The sequence below is a fragment of the Cebidichthys violaceus genome, unplaced genomic scaffold, assembly GCF_023349555.1.
Source record: "Cebidichthys violaceus isolate CVI_PGR_0920_01 unplaced genomic scaffold, fCebVio1.0.p SCAF_7, whole genome shotgun sequence".
Classification (NCBI taxonomy): Eukaryota; Metazoa; Chordata; class Actinopteri; order Perciformes; family Stichaeidae; genus Cebidichthys; species Cebidichthys violaceus.
In genome coordinates, this window is record NW_027176927.1 from 8709375 (window position 1) to 8726271 (window position 16897).

General features: G+C 40.4%; 1 protein-coding gene across 1 annotated transcript; it reads left to right on the forward strand.

The window, feature by feature from the left end:
* The first annotated feature begins 3941 nt into the window (after nucleotides 1–3941).
* LOC137890906 (14-3-3 protein beta/alpha-B-like) lies at nucleotides 3942–16700 on the forward strand. The gene is made up of 6 exons (XM_068735244.1): nucleotides 3942–4033; nucleotides 8467–8775; nucleotides 12274–12397; nucleotides 13983–14146; nucleotides 14370–14465; nucleotides 15637–16700. The coding sequence occupies exons 2-6, from the start codon at nucleotides 8476–8478 to the stop codon at nucleotides 15691–15693; spliced, it is 741 nt and encodes a 246-aa protein (XP_068591345.1). The 5' UTR covers nucleotides 3942–4033; nucleotides 8467–8475; the 3' UTR covers nucleotides 15694–16700.
* The last annotated feature ends 197 nt before the right edge of the window (nucleotides 16701–16897 follow it).

A 16897-nucleotide genomic window follows, 5' to 3' on the forward strand; every position in this document is an offset into this window, starting at 1 on the left:
CATACATGTACGTACGTACGTACATACATGTACGTACGTACGTACATACATGTACGTACGTACGTACGTACGTACATACATACATACATACGTACGTACGTACGTACATACATACGTACGTACGTACGTACGTACATACATACATACGTACGTACATACATACATACATACATACATGTACGTACATACATACATACATACATACATACATACATACATGTATGTATATACATACATGTACGTACATGTATGTATATACATACATGTATGTATATACATACATACATACATGTATGTATGTATATACATACATACATGTATGTATATACATACATGTATGTATATACATACATACATGTATGTATATACATACATACATACATACATACATGTATGTATATACATACATACATGTATGTATATACATACATACATACATGCATGTATATACATACATGCATACATGTATGTATATACATACATGCATACATGTATGTATATACATACATACATGTGTGTGTATACGTGTACATAAATGTATGTATATACATACATACATGTGTGTGTATACGTGTACATAAATGTATGTATATACATACATGTATGCATGTATGTATATACATACATGTATGCATGTATGTGTATGCATGTATGTATATACATACATGCATACATGTATGTATATACATACATGCATACACATACATGCATACATGTATGTATATACATACATGCATACATGTATGTATATACATACATTTATGTACACGTATACACACACACACACACACACACATGTATACACACACACGTATACACACACACACACACACACACACACACACACACACAGTTGTGGTCAAAAGTTTACATACACTTGTAAAGCACATAATGTCATGGCTCTCTTGAGTTTCCCCGTTATTTCTACAACTCTGATTTTTCTCTGATAGAGTGATTGGAACAGATACTTCTTTGTCACAAAAAACATTCATGAAGTTTGGTTCTTTCATGACTTTATTATGGGTTAACAGAAAAAGTGATCAAATCTGCTGGGTCAAAAATATACATACAGCAGTGCTAATATTTGGTTACATGTCCCTTGGCCATTTTCACTTCAATTAGGCGCTTTTGGTAGCCATCCACAAGCTTCTGGCAAGCTTCTCGTTGAATCTTTGACCACTCCTCTTGACAGAATTGGTGCAGTTCAGTTAAATTTGATGGCTTTCTGACATGGACTTGTTTCTTCAGCATTGTCCACATGTTCTCAATGGGATTTTAAGTCAGGACTTTGGGAAGGCCATTCTAAAACCCTAATTCTAGCCTGATTTAGCCATTCCATTACCACTTTTGATGTGTGTTTGGGGTCATTGTCCTGTTGGAACACCCAACTGCGCCCAAGACCCAACCTTCGGGCTGATGATTTTAGGTTATCCTGAAGAATTTGAAGGTAATCCTCCTTCTTCATTATCCCATTTACTCTCTGTAAAGCACCAGTTCCATTGGCAGCAAAACAGCCCCACAGCATAATACTACCACCACCGTGCTTGACGGTAGGCATGGTGTTCTTGGGGTTAAAGGCCTCACCTTTTCTCCTCCAAACATATTGCTGGGCATTGTGGCCAAACAGCTTGATTTTTGTTTCGTCTGACCACAGAACTTTCCTCCAGAAGGTCTTATCTTTGTCCATGTGATCAGCAGCAAACTTCAGTCGAGCCTTAAGGTGCCGCTTTTGGAGCAAGGGCTTCCTTCTTGCACGGCAGCCTCTCAGTCCATGGAGATGCAAAACACGCTTGACTGTGGACACTGACACCTGTGTTCCAGCAGCTTCTAATTCTTGGCAGATCTGCTTTTTGGTGGTTCTCAGTTGACTCTTCACCCTCCTGACCAATTTTCTCTCAGCAGCAGGTGATAGCTTGCGTTTTCTTCCTGATCGTGGCAGTGACAAAACAGTGCCATGCACTTTATACTTACAAACAATAGTTTGCACTGTTGCTCTTGGGACCTGCAGCTGCTTTGAAATGGCTCCAAGTGACTTTCCTGACTTGTTCAAGTCAATGATTCGCTTTTTCAGATCCATGCTGAGCTCCTTTGACTTTCCCATTGTAGCGTTTGTGGGCGTTTGTATCCAATGAGCCCTATTTAAATGGCCTCAGAGAAGTCACCAGCTGTAGTCACTCATAATCACTCACAAGAAGTTAAGAGGCCATGCTATGAAGCTCATTTCATTGACACAACTTTCTAAGTCACCAAAATTGCTAATTCATGTTGCTGTATGTATATTTTTGACCCAGCAGATTTTGTCACTTTTTCTGTTAACCCATAATAAAGTCATGAAAGAACCAAACTTCATGAATGTTTTTTGTGACAAAGAAGTATCTGTTCCAATCACTCTATCAGAGAAAAATCAGAGTTGTAGAAATAACTGGAAACCCAAGAGAGCCATGACATTATGTTCTTTACAAGTGTATGTAAACTTTTGACCACAACTGTATATATATATATATATATATATATATATATATATATATATATATATATATATATATATATATATATATATATATATATAAGGTCCCACAATTCACGCTGCATGTCAGGATCAAAACCAAGTCCAGGGACGTCTCTGTAAAACTCTGCCATAACATTGTGGAGCGGCAAAGATCAGGGCAAGGATATGAAACCATTTCTAAAGCTTTGAGTGTTCCCAGGTGCACAGTGGCCTCAATATTGGGAAATAGAAGACGTTTGGAACCACCAGGACTCTTCCTACAGTTGGCCGTCTTGGCAAGAGCAGCCCAACCTCTCCCATTAGAGCTCGTAACGCAGGTGTTCTGCTATAAATGTGAGGTGTCCAATCCCAAGCTGAGATCACCTGGATGACATCATTATGAAATCCATAGAGTACCCCTTTAATTTTTGAAGTAAATCACAAACAATGGCAAAGTCACAAAATCTAAGTACTGCCATTGTCTAAGAAACATGTTATCTAAATAATGATGTGATATTTAGTGTCAGTGGATAATTATGAGGAGAATAATTGGAGCTGGTTAGGATTTTTCAACTTCAGCAGAGTGTGTCAAAGTTCTCAGGACGTGGTTGACAGACTGAACTCGCCTAACTGGTTTTGCATCTTTACACTTTACACTGTCACTCAGCTTACAACTTGTTTCCTTTACTTGAAATCCCTCTGGTTTGGCACTACAGCTTTCCTGGACCACACCTTTTTGCACTGGTGCCTGTGCATTTCTACAGCCAACGCTATCTGATCTGCCCTTAAATAGGTTACAAGCTTCAAATTTTGGCCCAAGGGGAAAACATGTGACAAGGCAGAAATAGCTTCACTCTCTCCCCTTGGAATCCAACCAGGATGCAGAAATAGTAGTTTCTATTAGGCAAGATATACTCTGTAGCACTGTGCCCTGTGTTCTAGTTTGTGATGCCCTCAGCATCTCCAGCAATTCCAGACAAAATTTCCCCACTGTGTGGAAAATGACAATATCTCATTTGGTTACCCACATAATGGGCAGCATTCAGGGTGAGCCACGATGTGCTGTGTCTGCATCTGCTCTGATTGAAATGTGTGACCTGCAGTAAGACAGTATCACAGTATCAGTTACTGTCAGTTTGAGGTTTTCATGCTCAGATGCATCACTATTACACATTGAATTGAATCAGAAGTCCCTGTAATGCATTTGTTGGCTGTACATTGATTACTCTACGAGTGTGACAATGTTGAAACATAAATGTATTATTAAAACATCAAAATGTGCTAATATTGACTACATTTCTTTTGCCTTACGAAGACGAGGGAAGTAATGGTAATGTGAGGGGAAACTACACCTCCCACAATGTCTCGTGTTCAGTTGCCGTGGTAACGTTTGACGTCATGCCCCCCACCCCCCTCCCCCGCTCTGGCCGTGCCTTGGACTGGTGTGATTGGAGGGAAACCCCGTGGACTGCATTCACACAGACGGGCTGAGAGAATCAGCTGTAGCTTGGCACGCCGAAATCACTGCTATCTGCCAGTACACAGGTATGAAAGGAGTTAAAACTTTTGAAACTGCACTTTTACGTTTGCATGATTTAGCGTTAGGACTTTTAATAGATCGTAAAATGTAGTGGTAATGGAAGCGCAAAGCCTCCAATTGACTGTGGGGCTGCATGGAGCGGCGACAATCATCAGACCAAAGAACAATGGCTAGCTTAGCTACAGTTTGGGACATGTCTAATGGCTGGTTCTAAAATGGACCATCAGACGGGCAGACGTGGAAGGAGGGTCAGGTCGAAAGTTGAAGCTTTGCTATTCTGTTTACTGAAGTCATTTGTCAGGTTGTGCTAATTAGTTAGCCTGTTGGAAAATAATTAAATGACGGCGATGCATCGCCTTTGAGGAGTAATGACTGTCGCATGTAACGTTAGCGAGAAATGAGTGATGTAGGTCGGGAATTAATCTTAGTTTAGCGTTAGCTACATTACACATTTGCTGACGGTGCTAGCAAGGTAACGTTAAAATAACGTCCGCTCTACGGTAACGTTAATGTTGTTTCAATTGTTGACTTTAGATGTCGAGTAGGTCACTCCATTAACGGTAGCTTAACTACCAATACGCGACAAAGTGCGATTCATATCTCACATGCCACCTAACGGCCAGCTAACGTTAAACCCAGTGAACACCTTTTTTATGTAAAGCGTGGCGTCTCGCAAACCAACCAACGAAGCTAGTAATTGTTTTATACCATGAGATGATTAGAGTAGGTAGAAAAAAATGGGTTTAGCCCCTAGCCAATTGTAAAAGCTGCCTGGCTTGGAAAGCTTCGTTTCAGGAAATAGTCGGCGCCATACTGGAAACGGGTCACGAGGGCCTAGTGGTAGCGGTTGCTTTTCAGTCGCTTAATGGTGTTTCTCGTCTAGACTAAATATATTTAATGGAAGTGCTTTGGGGTTCGTGTCGGTGAAATATACTAACATTAGTCACAGTACCCCGCTGTAATTGTGCACTTTAATTTCCGTGTTCTCGCATGTTCGCTGATCCACAGGTACAGGGATGGGTGTGGTGGTTGTGTGTGTACGACAGAAAGAGGGGGGCTAACCAGTAATACAAAATCCAGTTATTCTTCCAAGTTATCATGGCTGTATGCATGCATTCTTTCGACGAGTGCTCTTACAGCCACGCGTGGCTTAAACTGTAGCTACGGAACTACCTTTGTAGCATATTTATTTACTGTTTAAATGCATACACACCCCGGATTACCCATGGGTCATGTTGCATCATACAGCGGGTACATCGCCAGCTTCTTCGTGCTGAAACGGTTACAATTTCACCAATCCCTATTTGCAAACCTGTAAGACACTTAAGTGATTTGTATTCTTTAGTGTTTTGGTGTCGTGGTAGTTATTCTTTAATACGAATACTTAAAGGCCCTATGTAAGACTTAGTGGCATCTAGTGGCATGTTGCAAATTGCACCCAACTGAATACCCCTCTGCTCAGCCCTCCCGTTCCAAGCGTGTTGGAGAACTACGGTGGCCTTCAGTTAACTAAAGGATTTTAGTACAACTAGGAGTTACTCTTGTCAACACTTTTCTACATTACTAAATAATTGACGTTAAAAACATATAGATCATTTCTTTTAATTCAGAACAGGATTAGAGTGTGTGTGTGTGTGTGTGTGTGTGTGTGTGTGTGTGTGTGTATATATATATATATATATATATATATATATATATATATATTTTATTTTTTGTTATAGAGCAGCAACCGTTATTTTCACCTCAACAAAGTCACTAAATAAAGTCTAATATCTCAAGTAATATCTCACTGGAAACAAATGTAAAGAAAATGAATAACATTCCTGATTGAAGTTTATGGAGAGCACAGAGGTCAGCAGCATCAGTCATTCCTCTGTCCTCCTGGCTGCTTTGTCTCAACCAGCAGAGTAGTTTGAAAAGCTGCCAATTAATCCCTCAAAATGTTACACACTGTTCCTTTTAATTACTTTCCAGCCCTAACTGCATGTATAGAGACTGAGCGTATGCGTCATAAGAACCAAACCATGCTCACCATAGGGGAGAACAGGCAGCGCAACAAAATGCACCCACGGGCTGACATGCTAACAATGTGTCAAAGGAATGTCAAAGGATCATTTAGCGCCTTAGTTTTTCTGGAAGTAACACAAATTCATTTTGTAACGTACCAAGCACAGAGTATAGAAATGTGTTGTATTGAATATCTGCCTGGGCGGCCACACTACATGAACTCTGGAATGGAAAAAACGTGATTGATTTTGTGGAACCCCGCTGGCTATTTTGGATGGGTCAAACGGATGTAGGCTATTGATCCAACAATGCTGTGTGTGTGTATCAAGTCTACTCATCACTTCATTAACATTATATCTGCTGGTACCTTACATTTCTCCTTAACAACTTAAAGCACTCAACGCTGCTTAGAAACTTGCAGGGCTAATACTGTGCTATAGAACAATGGCTGAAAGTAGTATTCAGGCGTGGGAATCTCTAGACACCTCGCGGTTTGATTCCCATTCAGAGGGCTACGATGCGATTATAAAACGGTTGATTCATCTTGACGCATCAATATTTTTCTATACTTGATTTAGTTTTTTCTCACAGACTATATGCTTATTTAAATCACTGCATATTTGTAATGATTTATAATTAAAAAATAGATTAATTCACTTATTTTTATTGAATCAATATTAGTAACTAATAGAAGAGATGTGTCAACTGGATACACACACAGACAGCTTCAAACAAATCATCTGGTTATAGGCAATGAGCATTCTGCTCTCTTACAAAAATGGCGCTTTCTGGAACATGTGGTAAAACAACGTATTCAGTGATAAAGTACACGGTTACGGTGACACTAGATTACGTGGCAACGAATGCTTTTGTCAGTGAGAGTGTCGCTGTGTCGATTAAAAACGTTAGTTCCAAAGTGTGCAACGTAGCTCAAAACACTGGTTCTGATTTGCTTTGCCCTCTAGAGGTACAGCGGAAGAAGAAGCGGAAGAAGAAGCGAAATGCTTCCATGCGTTAGCTTTGAAGCCTGGGGGTACCGGGTTCGATCGTATCCTTATTCTGAAGCTCAGCCGCCCTCACCAAAACTCTGCTAGTATTTAGCCTAGCATAGAATGTAAGCAAGAGGCAAGTGTATTACGTTTTCTGATTCAGTTTTCTACATAGTCATAATTGTTCAAGAGAGAATCGCGATGCTTCTTTTTTCCCTCACCCCTATTGTCAATTTCTCAAATCATTTTTGCACACATGCCTTGCAGGCATATTTCTATTAGAATTTTTTTTGCTGCCTGCAACTTTTTTTTTTTTTTTACTTAGCATTTCAAGGAATTATTTTTCTGATAGCTTAATTTAAATGTATAGAGTGCATCCCAGGTCTTTTAAATTGTCTCCACAATTCTCTCACTTGCCTCTGTTCCTTGCACAGAGAGACGCAATGAAACCATGAGAGGGAAGAAACAAGGAAATATGTTTTTAGAGAAATGCGACGTCCTTTCCTCTTAAGTGTCGCAACATTTGTAGATACTATCTCAGATACCATCACTGTCAGAGCAGCAGTGTTTTCTCTCTGTTACCTGTTAAACAAACACCTGCACATGAATAACAACCTGCATTCTGTTTAGAGGCAAAGAATGTGATGTGCATGTATACATTGATTTTCTGATTTAAGAAATCATTATTTAATAATCCAGAATATGACTATGGTGTCTTTTGAACACAAAAAAAGATTTATTAGGCAAAGTTTTTCAGGGAAAATTGAAATGATGTAACTCATTTCAAACCCATGCATAGGAATTATCAACCACTCTTGACTGAATGGAAATAATGATAAATTATGTAATGGGTGTTTCTTGCTGTCAGACAGACTCTCCTGCTCTTTCCGACCGTAGTTGTATCCATAATGAAAGTTAATGGGGGAAATAACAGACAATACATGAAAGGACAAATCTTTCAAATAAATGAAAGTTGTCTGTGGTCCTTTTGTTGTTCAGGCCTACAATTCACAGATTTTTAACTAAACGACTTCCTGCTCCAGTGAGGAAATGTCTAATAAGGGACTTCGGATGTGCCCAATGTCCTCTTGTTGCCTACTTGATGGCCCTTGCTATTATTCCCTCCCCAATTACCCTTTAACTCCCATAGCTGTGCACAGTCATTGAGTGCATCAGTGTTTCCTTGTAGAATCTTTTCCTAAGGAGAGCAGCCCGCCTCAGAAATGGGTGCATCATATGCCTCAACTTCAGTTAAACCAACATGGATGGTTTCTCTTTTGCTGATAGATTAGCCTCATTAATTGTTCTTCACATTCCTTTTTTTTTTTTTTAATTGCTCTTGCTTCTGGTAAATGGGTACTAGCCAAACATTTTTTAAAATCCTCTCGCCTCTTAATTGACCACCAGCTGTCCTCTTTTCTTCTCTGCTTTTCTTTGTCCAGTGAGCAGTCATGAGCGAGTCAGTCCCGAAAGAACAGGTGCAAAAGGCCAAGCTGTCCGAGCAGGCCGAGCGCTATGATGACATGGCTGCTGCAATGAAGGCTGTGACGGAGGAAAACAGCGACCTGTCGAACGAGGAGCGCAACCTGCTGTCGGTGGCCTACAAGAATGTGGTGGGTGCCCGCCGCTCCTCGTGGCGTGTGGTGTCCAGCATTGAGTCGAAGGCCGAAGGCGAGGGCAAGAGGGCCATGGCCAAACAGTACCGGGAAAAGATCGAGAAGGAGCTGAAGTTGATCTGCCGGGACGTGCTGGTAAGATTTATAACATTTTATTGGACGACATTACGGTCTTTCTCTGTTTTGTTACAAATTTTTGTCATTGACATTCAGATTATGTGGTAATGAGTAATGAGACTAGCTCGACATTCATACTTCCCTTCAGCTGCTCATGCTGTTGAATGTGTCATTTCTGTCAACAAGACCCAGCAGACCTTAAGTGCCACGCCCCGAATGCTTCATTTCTACCTCTGGCAGTCTTACAGCGATCCTTCTCAACTCTTCCACTTTTTAGTTCTCGTAACAGTGATGACTTTGGCTTATCGTGGCATTTTCCCTCGGGCATGGAAAGTATTTCAATTGGTGTGAGAGTATCCGAAATTAAGTTTTTAGAACATCTTGTACTTAGCTTATCGATTTGATTCATAGTCTGAGTTTGCCAAATTACTCAGCAGTACGTGAAGTGGCAAGTGGGTTAATCCTGACTTACGGTAATGCTCCAAGTGGTCTTCACTCAGTACACCTGCATCAGCAGTTCCTTTTGAAAAGTCACCAACTTCCTCAATTTGATCGGCACTGAGCAGTAAATGGATAACCCTGAGATGACAAAGTAAGAAAACAAAGAGTGCTTGAGCTCACACAATGCAGATAATTTTGTGTGAATACCCTGCCATAACATTTGTTCTTTACAAAGGTCATAATGTTCCTTTTTTGGTGACATGTCAGCAGGCTTGGGTTCCAGTAGTGTAGCCTTTTCTGTATGTTTTTTATAATACAGGTTGTAGTCTGATAAGAAGCTGTTGAAAGATCTGTGCACTTCGAAGTTTCTTTAGTTAAGATGAGGCAGCCAACATTGTGGACCAATGAGTGCCAGCACCAAGAGGAGTGTCTCATCAGTTTTGACATGAAAGAGACGATCCTCAGTGTAGCCTTTTCCCTCTTTCATAAAAACTGTACAGTAAAATAGTCATCTTTAACTGAATTACATTGATATTTTTCTCAAACCTCTGTGGGAATGTATTCATTTAATTTCTGGGGTTAAAAATAAGGACATTTTACAATATACAGTTGCAATATAATTTGAGACGGCTTTCTCTGTACACTAATGTAAAGTGAAACTAGGCTACTTCAAATTTGATATGGTCATAGGAATGTTTGAGAAGAAATCCACTGAGCAAATTTAATATGGAAACGGCTTATTTGCAGAGTTCATATTCTACGCGCACAACCATCCATATGCACGTGGTATTTCCAGCCATGCATCTGTCCGACCTCTGCTACTCTCTTCTTCTCTCAGCTTGTGAATTATCTGTCTGGTGACTCAGCGTGTCCTAATCCTATAATGGCAGCAGCTGAGCTACCAGCGCTCTGGCTCGCTGACCTCCACTATGGCCGGGCAGCCTTATGGGGACCAAAATAGAGCGGGATGAGAGTAAATAGGGCAGAGGAGGAGGGGTGTAGGACAGGGATAAGGCTGTGGTATACTTGAAGCGAACTAGTTTGTGCAAGGTGTCGTCCGAACACGTCTAGACAGGTTTGTTCTTGTTCTGAAATGCCATAATCACAGGCAGCATGAAAAGCCAGCTGCCATAGAGAGGAACAAACATGATGAACGACGCATACCTTCAGTCTCTTCTCCATGGTATTCATGTTTTAGCACTTGGTTGCGCAACTTCTGGAAGTAGTTGCGTGAAGACAAAAAAAGAGCCCATGCCTACTTGATCACCCTAATGAACATCATTACAGTATGTTGGTTGTTCAAACCAATAGCTAACACAGATGTTCTTTGGGTTTTTGCTTTGGTGTGAAAGTGATATAGTCTGGTTGCATTTATTGACACCTTTTTTATGTTTGTTGGTGGAGTTGTTGCACTACTTATGGGATCTACAACGTCCAAAGACCGCTGTGCTATATAACAGTCCGATCGAAGTAGACAAACTCAATATGCACTTTAACGCTCCATTTTGAAGTAGGTTTTTAAATGTGTTGTATTGCTAACAGAACTTACAATGTAATCCAACATCAGCGGTGAATTTGTGTTGCTGTACATGCCAGAGAGCATGATTCTGTTAAGAGAACTGTATACAGCATCAGAGGCAGCACCCTGTTTATTCCTATGGAGGTTGCTCAGGAGCACATGAGGCGATGAGAATATCCGCATCTTCTGCATTATGCGCCCCATAGAGCGTGCGCCCTCGCGTTTTTAGTTAACCCCAGCCCTCAGTCCAGAAAATATCTGTGGAGTTACAGATTTCTCTTTCCCAATGTAAGTCTATGAAAATGTCTTTTTGAGCTCCATCACATGACGGACCAGGACATTTTATCTTTATCATTTGGCCATTATATAAAGTTTGCTGACCTGGCCGACAGCGTTATCAGCAGTAACCACTGTATGAGTGTGCTGCAGCCATTAGCTAGCCAGTGGGACACAAACGGGGATTCACATGCACTCAAATGTATACGCAGCCATACCAGCCACACAAACAAAGCACAGAGAAGCTCGGGTTACAACACAGAGGGAGGTACTTTATTCCCTGCTCAGGACGACGTTACGCCACTATATCTTTAAATAGCAAATAGTTGTTTTCTGATATATTGATGATCTGAAAGTCGTAAAAAGAACCTATAACTTGGAGAATTCAGTTTTTATGCTTTTAACTCTATGGCACACTTTTTGTCATGGTTCTTGTGGAGAAACAACATGGAAATGGTCACATGGAAACTTGATTCAAAATCCACAGTTAATTCAAAGTGCAGATTTGATCTCTTCATGGTTTAAGTATTCATTCATGTTTCTGTAAAACCAGCGTTTGTCCCATAGCGCATTAGCATAGTAGATTAACACTATCATGCTAGTCCTATGTTATGGTACGCTCAACCTCTTATGACAAAAATGTACGCTGTTCCCTCTGCCAGCTAGCAGTTAGGTTTGCAATAGGGAGAGGCTGTCAAGTGCCGCATGCTCGTGTTGGAAAGAGCCACGCTGGGCTCTGAGTGACCTACTTCCTCAGCAAAAGCTCATCAGGAGTTCAGCAGCCTAGCTTCCGCCCATCTTTCTCCACCCCCACCATCTTTCTTTCATACACCCATCCTCCCGCTCTATCCTCCTCCACCCTTTCCCACTCTCCACCATCGCGTGATCTCTGAAGCATCTGTGATGCAGCTAAGGCAAAGTCTCAGGCTCACGGCCCAAGGCTGCAGGAGGTAGCCAGCTCTACCCTCATTTAGGTCTGAGGAATGTTGGCCATTATGTTTGATTTGAATGGGCTGAAATGACCACTTTTGTCCGTGGATATGTGATGGGTTTTATTGTCAAATGATCCTTGTAGAAATCTGTGTATTGTCAATGAATTGTGTACATATTTTATAGCAGTTGTACCCAAGTATACAAATCAACTCTGCTGATTTCAGGGGTCATCCAGCCCCAATTGTAAAGAACTATGTACATTAGTTGACAGGTTAAATTCAACATCTTCTGTAGTCTGTTCCCTTCTACTGGTCTACAATACATGTTTTGTTTGTTTCTTGCCACAGGGTCTCTTGGATACTTATCTCATTGTAAACGCTGTTGAAGCAGAGAGCAAAGTCTTCTATATGAAAATGAAAGGAGACTACTATCGCTACTTGGCTGAGGTGGCTACAGGAGACGAGAGGACGTGTAAGCTCTATGTTAATCTTTTATACTGTGTGTGTGTGTGTGTGTGTGTGTGTGTGTGTGTGTGTGTGTGTGTGTGTGTGTGTGTGTGTGTGTGTGGGTAAGGTTTATTTGATTATCATTATATATGCGTGTGCATGTTTTCCTGTCTATAAAGATCTGACATCTACAACTTCTAGCCCAGTCAGAAAAAGATGTATTAGATAAGATATTATTAAATGAACACTTAGTTTTGGTATAAGTTTTCTGACATTGGCTCCGAGAGACTGGTCTCTGGTCACCAGCTTAAGCCAATAGGATTTTTGGGGGGGTTGATTCAGTTTAGTCTTTTTTTAGATAAGCATGACCACATCTCTTTGTATGGAAGCCCCAAATGGACATGTTTCAAAAGTTGTTTTTTTTATAGTTTTCTTAAGATCAAAAATTAAGTTCTTCTAGAGAAAACGGGCTTTGTTATCGCTACAAAATGAGATGATTAATGTATTATCAAAAATAAAAGGTAATTTTTTTTTATTTTATTTTTTACTCAAAATGTTGTCCAATGGTGTGTGTGTGTGTATATATATATATATATATATATATATATATATATATATATATATATTCAAATGGCTCACATGAGACGACAGTGATGGACTTAGCAGAAGGATACATAAGTGACTACATACGTTTTAAAAAAGAATCCAATTACAAAGTCAAAGTATTAATCAGACGCTCTACAGGCAGTGCCACTGTCCAACTCTGACACCTCAAAGGAGTCATCCTTTCTGAAGACATACAAGAAGTGGAGTGTGGGTTGTATGGTGGGAACCTCGTGGTGCAAATGTTTGTTGTTTTTTGTGCATGGATTCAAACCGTGAGATTTAAAGTGTAAATTGGTGAGCTTTAAAGCTGCCAGTAGGTGGACATTGTTCCTGTACAGAGCCATGCTAGCGGTTTCCACCCGTTTCCCGTCTTTATGCTAACCTAAACTGACAAACTGCTGATTTCTGAAAACAAGGCCTAAATTACAGGAGTCTGTGCCTGTTTCTTGAACTCCTGCATCTGCTTTAATAAGTCCTCCTTCACTGTGAAGACCAGCTTCTAACAGCACCACCAAAGTTAGCCACAGTAAGAAAGTATGTACAACTTGGCTTTTTTAACACCAAGTTCTGAGGAACTTTATTTGGGCCTTCATAAAATCTTGTGTTGAGGTTTCCAGCAAGCCGTCTCCTTGGTGCTCTACACTCCACAGAAACTGAAATAGAGGCCCCTGTTCATGCCACAGAGAGGTGTGGCCGTCTATAGTATTAGTCATCAGTTACTGTGCTACAGAGTGTTGGGGAACGTTTGGTTTAACTGTTTCAGTGAGATGTGGATTTAACTTTCTTACTTTAATTGATTATAATAGGAAGGACAAAATAGTGTCTGAGAACTGAACAAAATGTGATGGTAAGATTTATTGTAGGGTTGTTTTATCGAGGTGTACGTAATAAACCGGTAACTGAGTATGGTGTAGTAGGTTTTTTTCCTACACTGTATGAAACCAAGTTTAATTTGTTAGTTTGTATGTTCCTCAGCTCTTGCGCTCCTTTTTTTTTTTTCCCAGCCATCATGGAGGACTCAAAGAACGCCTACCAAAACGCCTTTGATATCAGCAAAGACGAAATGCAGCCCACACACCCAATCCGTCTTGGTCTTGCCCTCAATTTCTCAGTTTTCTTCTATGAGATCCTCAACTCACCCGACAAGGCCTGCCAGCTGGCTAAAGACGTAAGTTCACAACACCACATAACTATCTCCTCACACTTGAAGGTATTAAGCTGCTAAATGTAATGCTAATGTATTTAACATGTAAAAATGGATTGCAGAGCTGTTTAAATACACACACGGCACTAAAACCTGTTATAAAAACTAAGTTCTTTACATTCTACCCACATAACAGCTTGTTTAAGATCACTTTTCCAGCAGTTCTAAGTGTGTTTTAATCCTTCAGGCTTTTGATGAGGCCATTTCAGAGCTTGATGCACTGAGTGAAGATTCGTACAAAGACAGTACACTAATCATGCAGCTACTGAGAGACAACTTGACAGTAAGTTCCCCCTTTTTTATTTTACATGTACCAACTCAAATGACATTAAAATATTATGTGCCAATAATAATGTAGATTATAAGACTGGAACTCATTATTTTCTATATTGATTATTCTACCCATCATTTCCTCAATTGTATGGTTTTTAAAATGCCAATCACAGCTTCTTAGAACCCAATGTGCTGTTTTCGAAACACATTTGGGGACCTGAAACCAGATATAATGCAGGTTTTGCTTGAGAATCACTTAAAGATTAATGTATAATCCAAATTGTTGCAGGTTAATTTTCTGCTGTTTGATCAATTGATAAAATGGTTGCAGCTCGAATTGAAACTGCTGATTTTTCAGTGTTGTGTAAATGTTTGCTACCGTCGGTCTGCCTTTAAACACCAACACACTCTGTGACCAGAGAAGTAGGCACTACAGTTTGGTAACATTTTTGGACACATTCATAAGGAATATGGTGTAAATTAAAATGGCAATGGAAAACCAGTTCCAGGTGAATTGAAATTGGTTTATGATGATCAAAGCATTTAAATTCTACTGCAACGTTTCTCTCCAAAAATAATGTCCCAAAAACTGTTCCGAATAATGGTTGACACTGTTTTGGATGCTACTGTTGAGGTTGGTGCTTTGTGCTACTGAAACAAAATTCTGTTCGCAACCATTGTATCAGGGCATTGGCAGAAATTGCAAAGAAAAAAAAAATCTAAAAGTGAGAACATGTATGTAATCCCCAGTGGGATTTGTACTTTAAACAGATGATTCTAGCTGCTAAAGTGCAAGAGTTGTCCTGTAATGGTTCAAGGAACGTTCTCGACATGGCCACAAGAGTCCACATATCGATTGAACAACTTTGCTATGAACTCCATTCAGTCGATCGCCCATCAGTAGTAGATTGCTGACATCTGCATGGTCAGCTTTAACATGAGCATGCAATAGGTCCCACTGAATGCAAGTCATTTAGTAGGTCAGACTTGTTACTGAACAGGGGTGTTCATCTTTCCTGGTCACAGTGGAGACTATGCAGAAGGCTCTTAACTGTCCATTCAAGTGAAACTCCAATGTATTTTTATAAGCTAAGGTATTAACGGCCGTTGCCCTGTTTTCCTTTCCCCTCTTTGCCCTCTCGCTGCCTCTTTCTCCTGCTTGTCCTCCTCTCTTTTCTCAGCTGTGGACCTCTGATAACCAGCAGGAGGCAGAGGATCAAGTGGAGACCGGAGAATGAGCCAGACCCCCACTGTCGTCCCTGTCTACCTGCCATCATCCCGGTTCATCTTCAACATGTCCATCAACACTGAGACCACCTTATTATTATCATTGTCGTCCAAATCTCTCCCATCTTTTTTCTATTTAGTTCTCTCAACACTCATCTCATTCCTGCCGGTTTACTATTCCTTCTTTTGTAGTAACTGTGGGGAAAGGGGATGGGGAGGGAGGGTAAGTTTTGAATTGCGTGGCGGGAGGGTCCATGTGGAAGGGTAAAGTGTGTTTGGTTGATTGTCTGCTGACCTTTTTTTTGTGTGTGGGAGCAATAGGGTTGTTGCATTATTGAGGTGGTGGGTAAGAGGGCAAGTTCTCAGCTCATGAAACATGCAGCTGGTTGAGCTTTTAGAGTCAGAAAAAAGTTCTACTGTGTGTATCCTATTCATGTTAACGGCCATATTCTCGATTAACACCGTGTCTCGATGATAAATCTGGTTTCACAATGAGGAGTTGGCTGCTCACAGTAGGACAGCAGCTGTTGGTCTGTGCTTGGCAGGAGGAATGGCGGCGGAGGTGAGGTTTTGTTGGAACACAACGGTTACATTCCATTTACTGTCAGTTGCTCAACTTTCTACTCTATTATTTTGTTTTCGGGTGATCTGCTTTTGTATTTCTATGTATCGATTACGAGGTATAGAAAATATTGAACAAAAGAGCACACAAGCTCGTTGTTTTTATGAGCACAGCAGTAAAGAAGAAAAAAAATCCCACGTGCTTATCTAGTTACTGCTCTATCAAATTAAGATTTTTTTTTTTTTTTAATTTGATTTCTTTTTTTCTTTCAATACTTGCCTAAACTGCATGTTGGTAAGAATTAGTTTGTGGAGATGTAAGGATGGTTGTGGTCGGGCGGGCTAGCTTTGTTCATGTCTTTGGAATTTTCATACAGAACACCCAAGCATAACGTTATTTGGGGGGGAAATGTGTAATTTCATGTAAGTGGAATAAAAAAATAATAATAATTTAAAAGTTTCAACCTTGTGTGATACACTGTTAGTCTTGAGTTGTTATCCAAAGTCATTTATAACTCGCATGAATGACTTTCGTCTCGAGAGTGATCAGCTTGCCTCAAAAGCCATGAAGTTTGCTATATTTGGATGCTAAAGTCAGCCACCTTTGTACCAGAGATGTTCCATGTTGTGTGAATCACTACAAGAATAAGTGAG

What these genes read in the sequence shown, in the direction of transcription:
- LOC137890906 (XM_068735244.1), top strand. Translation starts at nt 8,476, where the DNA reads ATGAGCGAGTCAGTCCCGAAAGAACAGGTGCAAAAGGCCAAGCTGTCC. An exon ending in CCTGCCAGCTGGCTAAAGAC is followed by an intron (nt 14,147 to 14,369) that starts GTAAGTTCACAA and finishes TTAATCCTTCAG; the next exon opens with GCTTTTGATGAGGCCATTTC. An exon ending in TACTGAGAGACAACTTGACA is followed by an intron (nt 14,466 to 15,636) that starts GTAAGTTCCCCC and finishes CTCTTTTCTCAG; the next exon opens with CTGTGGACCTCTGATAACCA.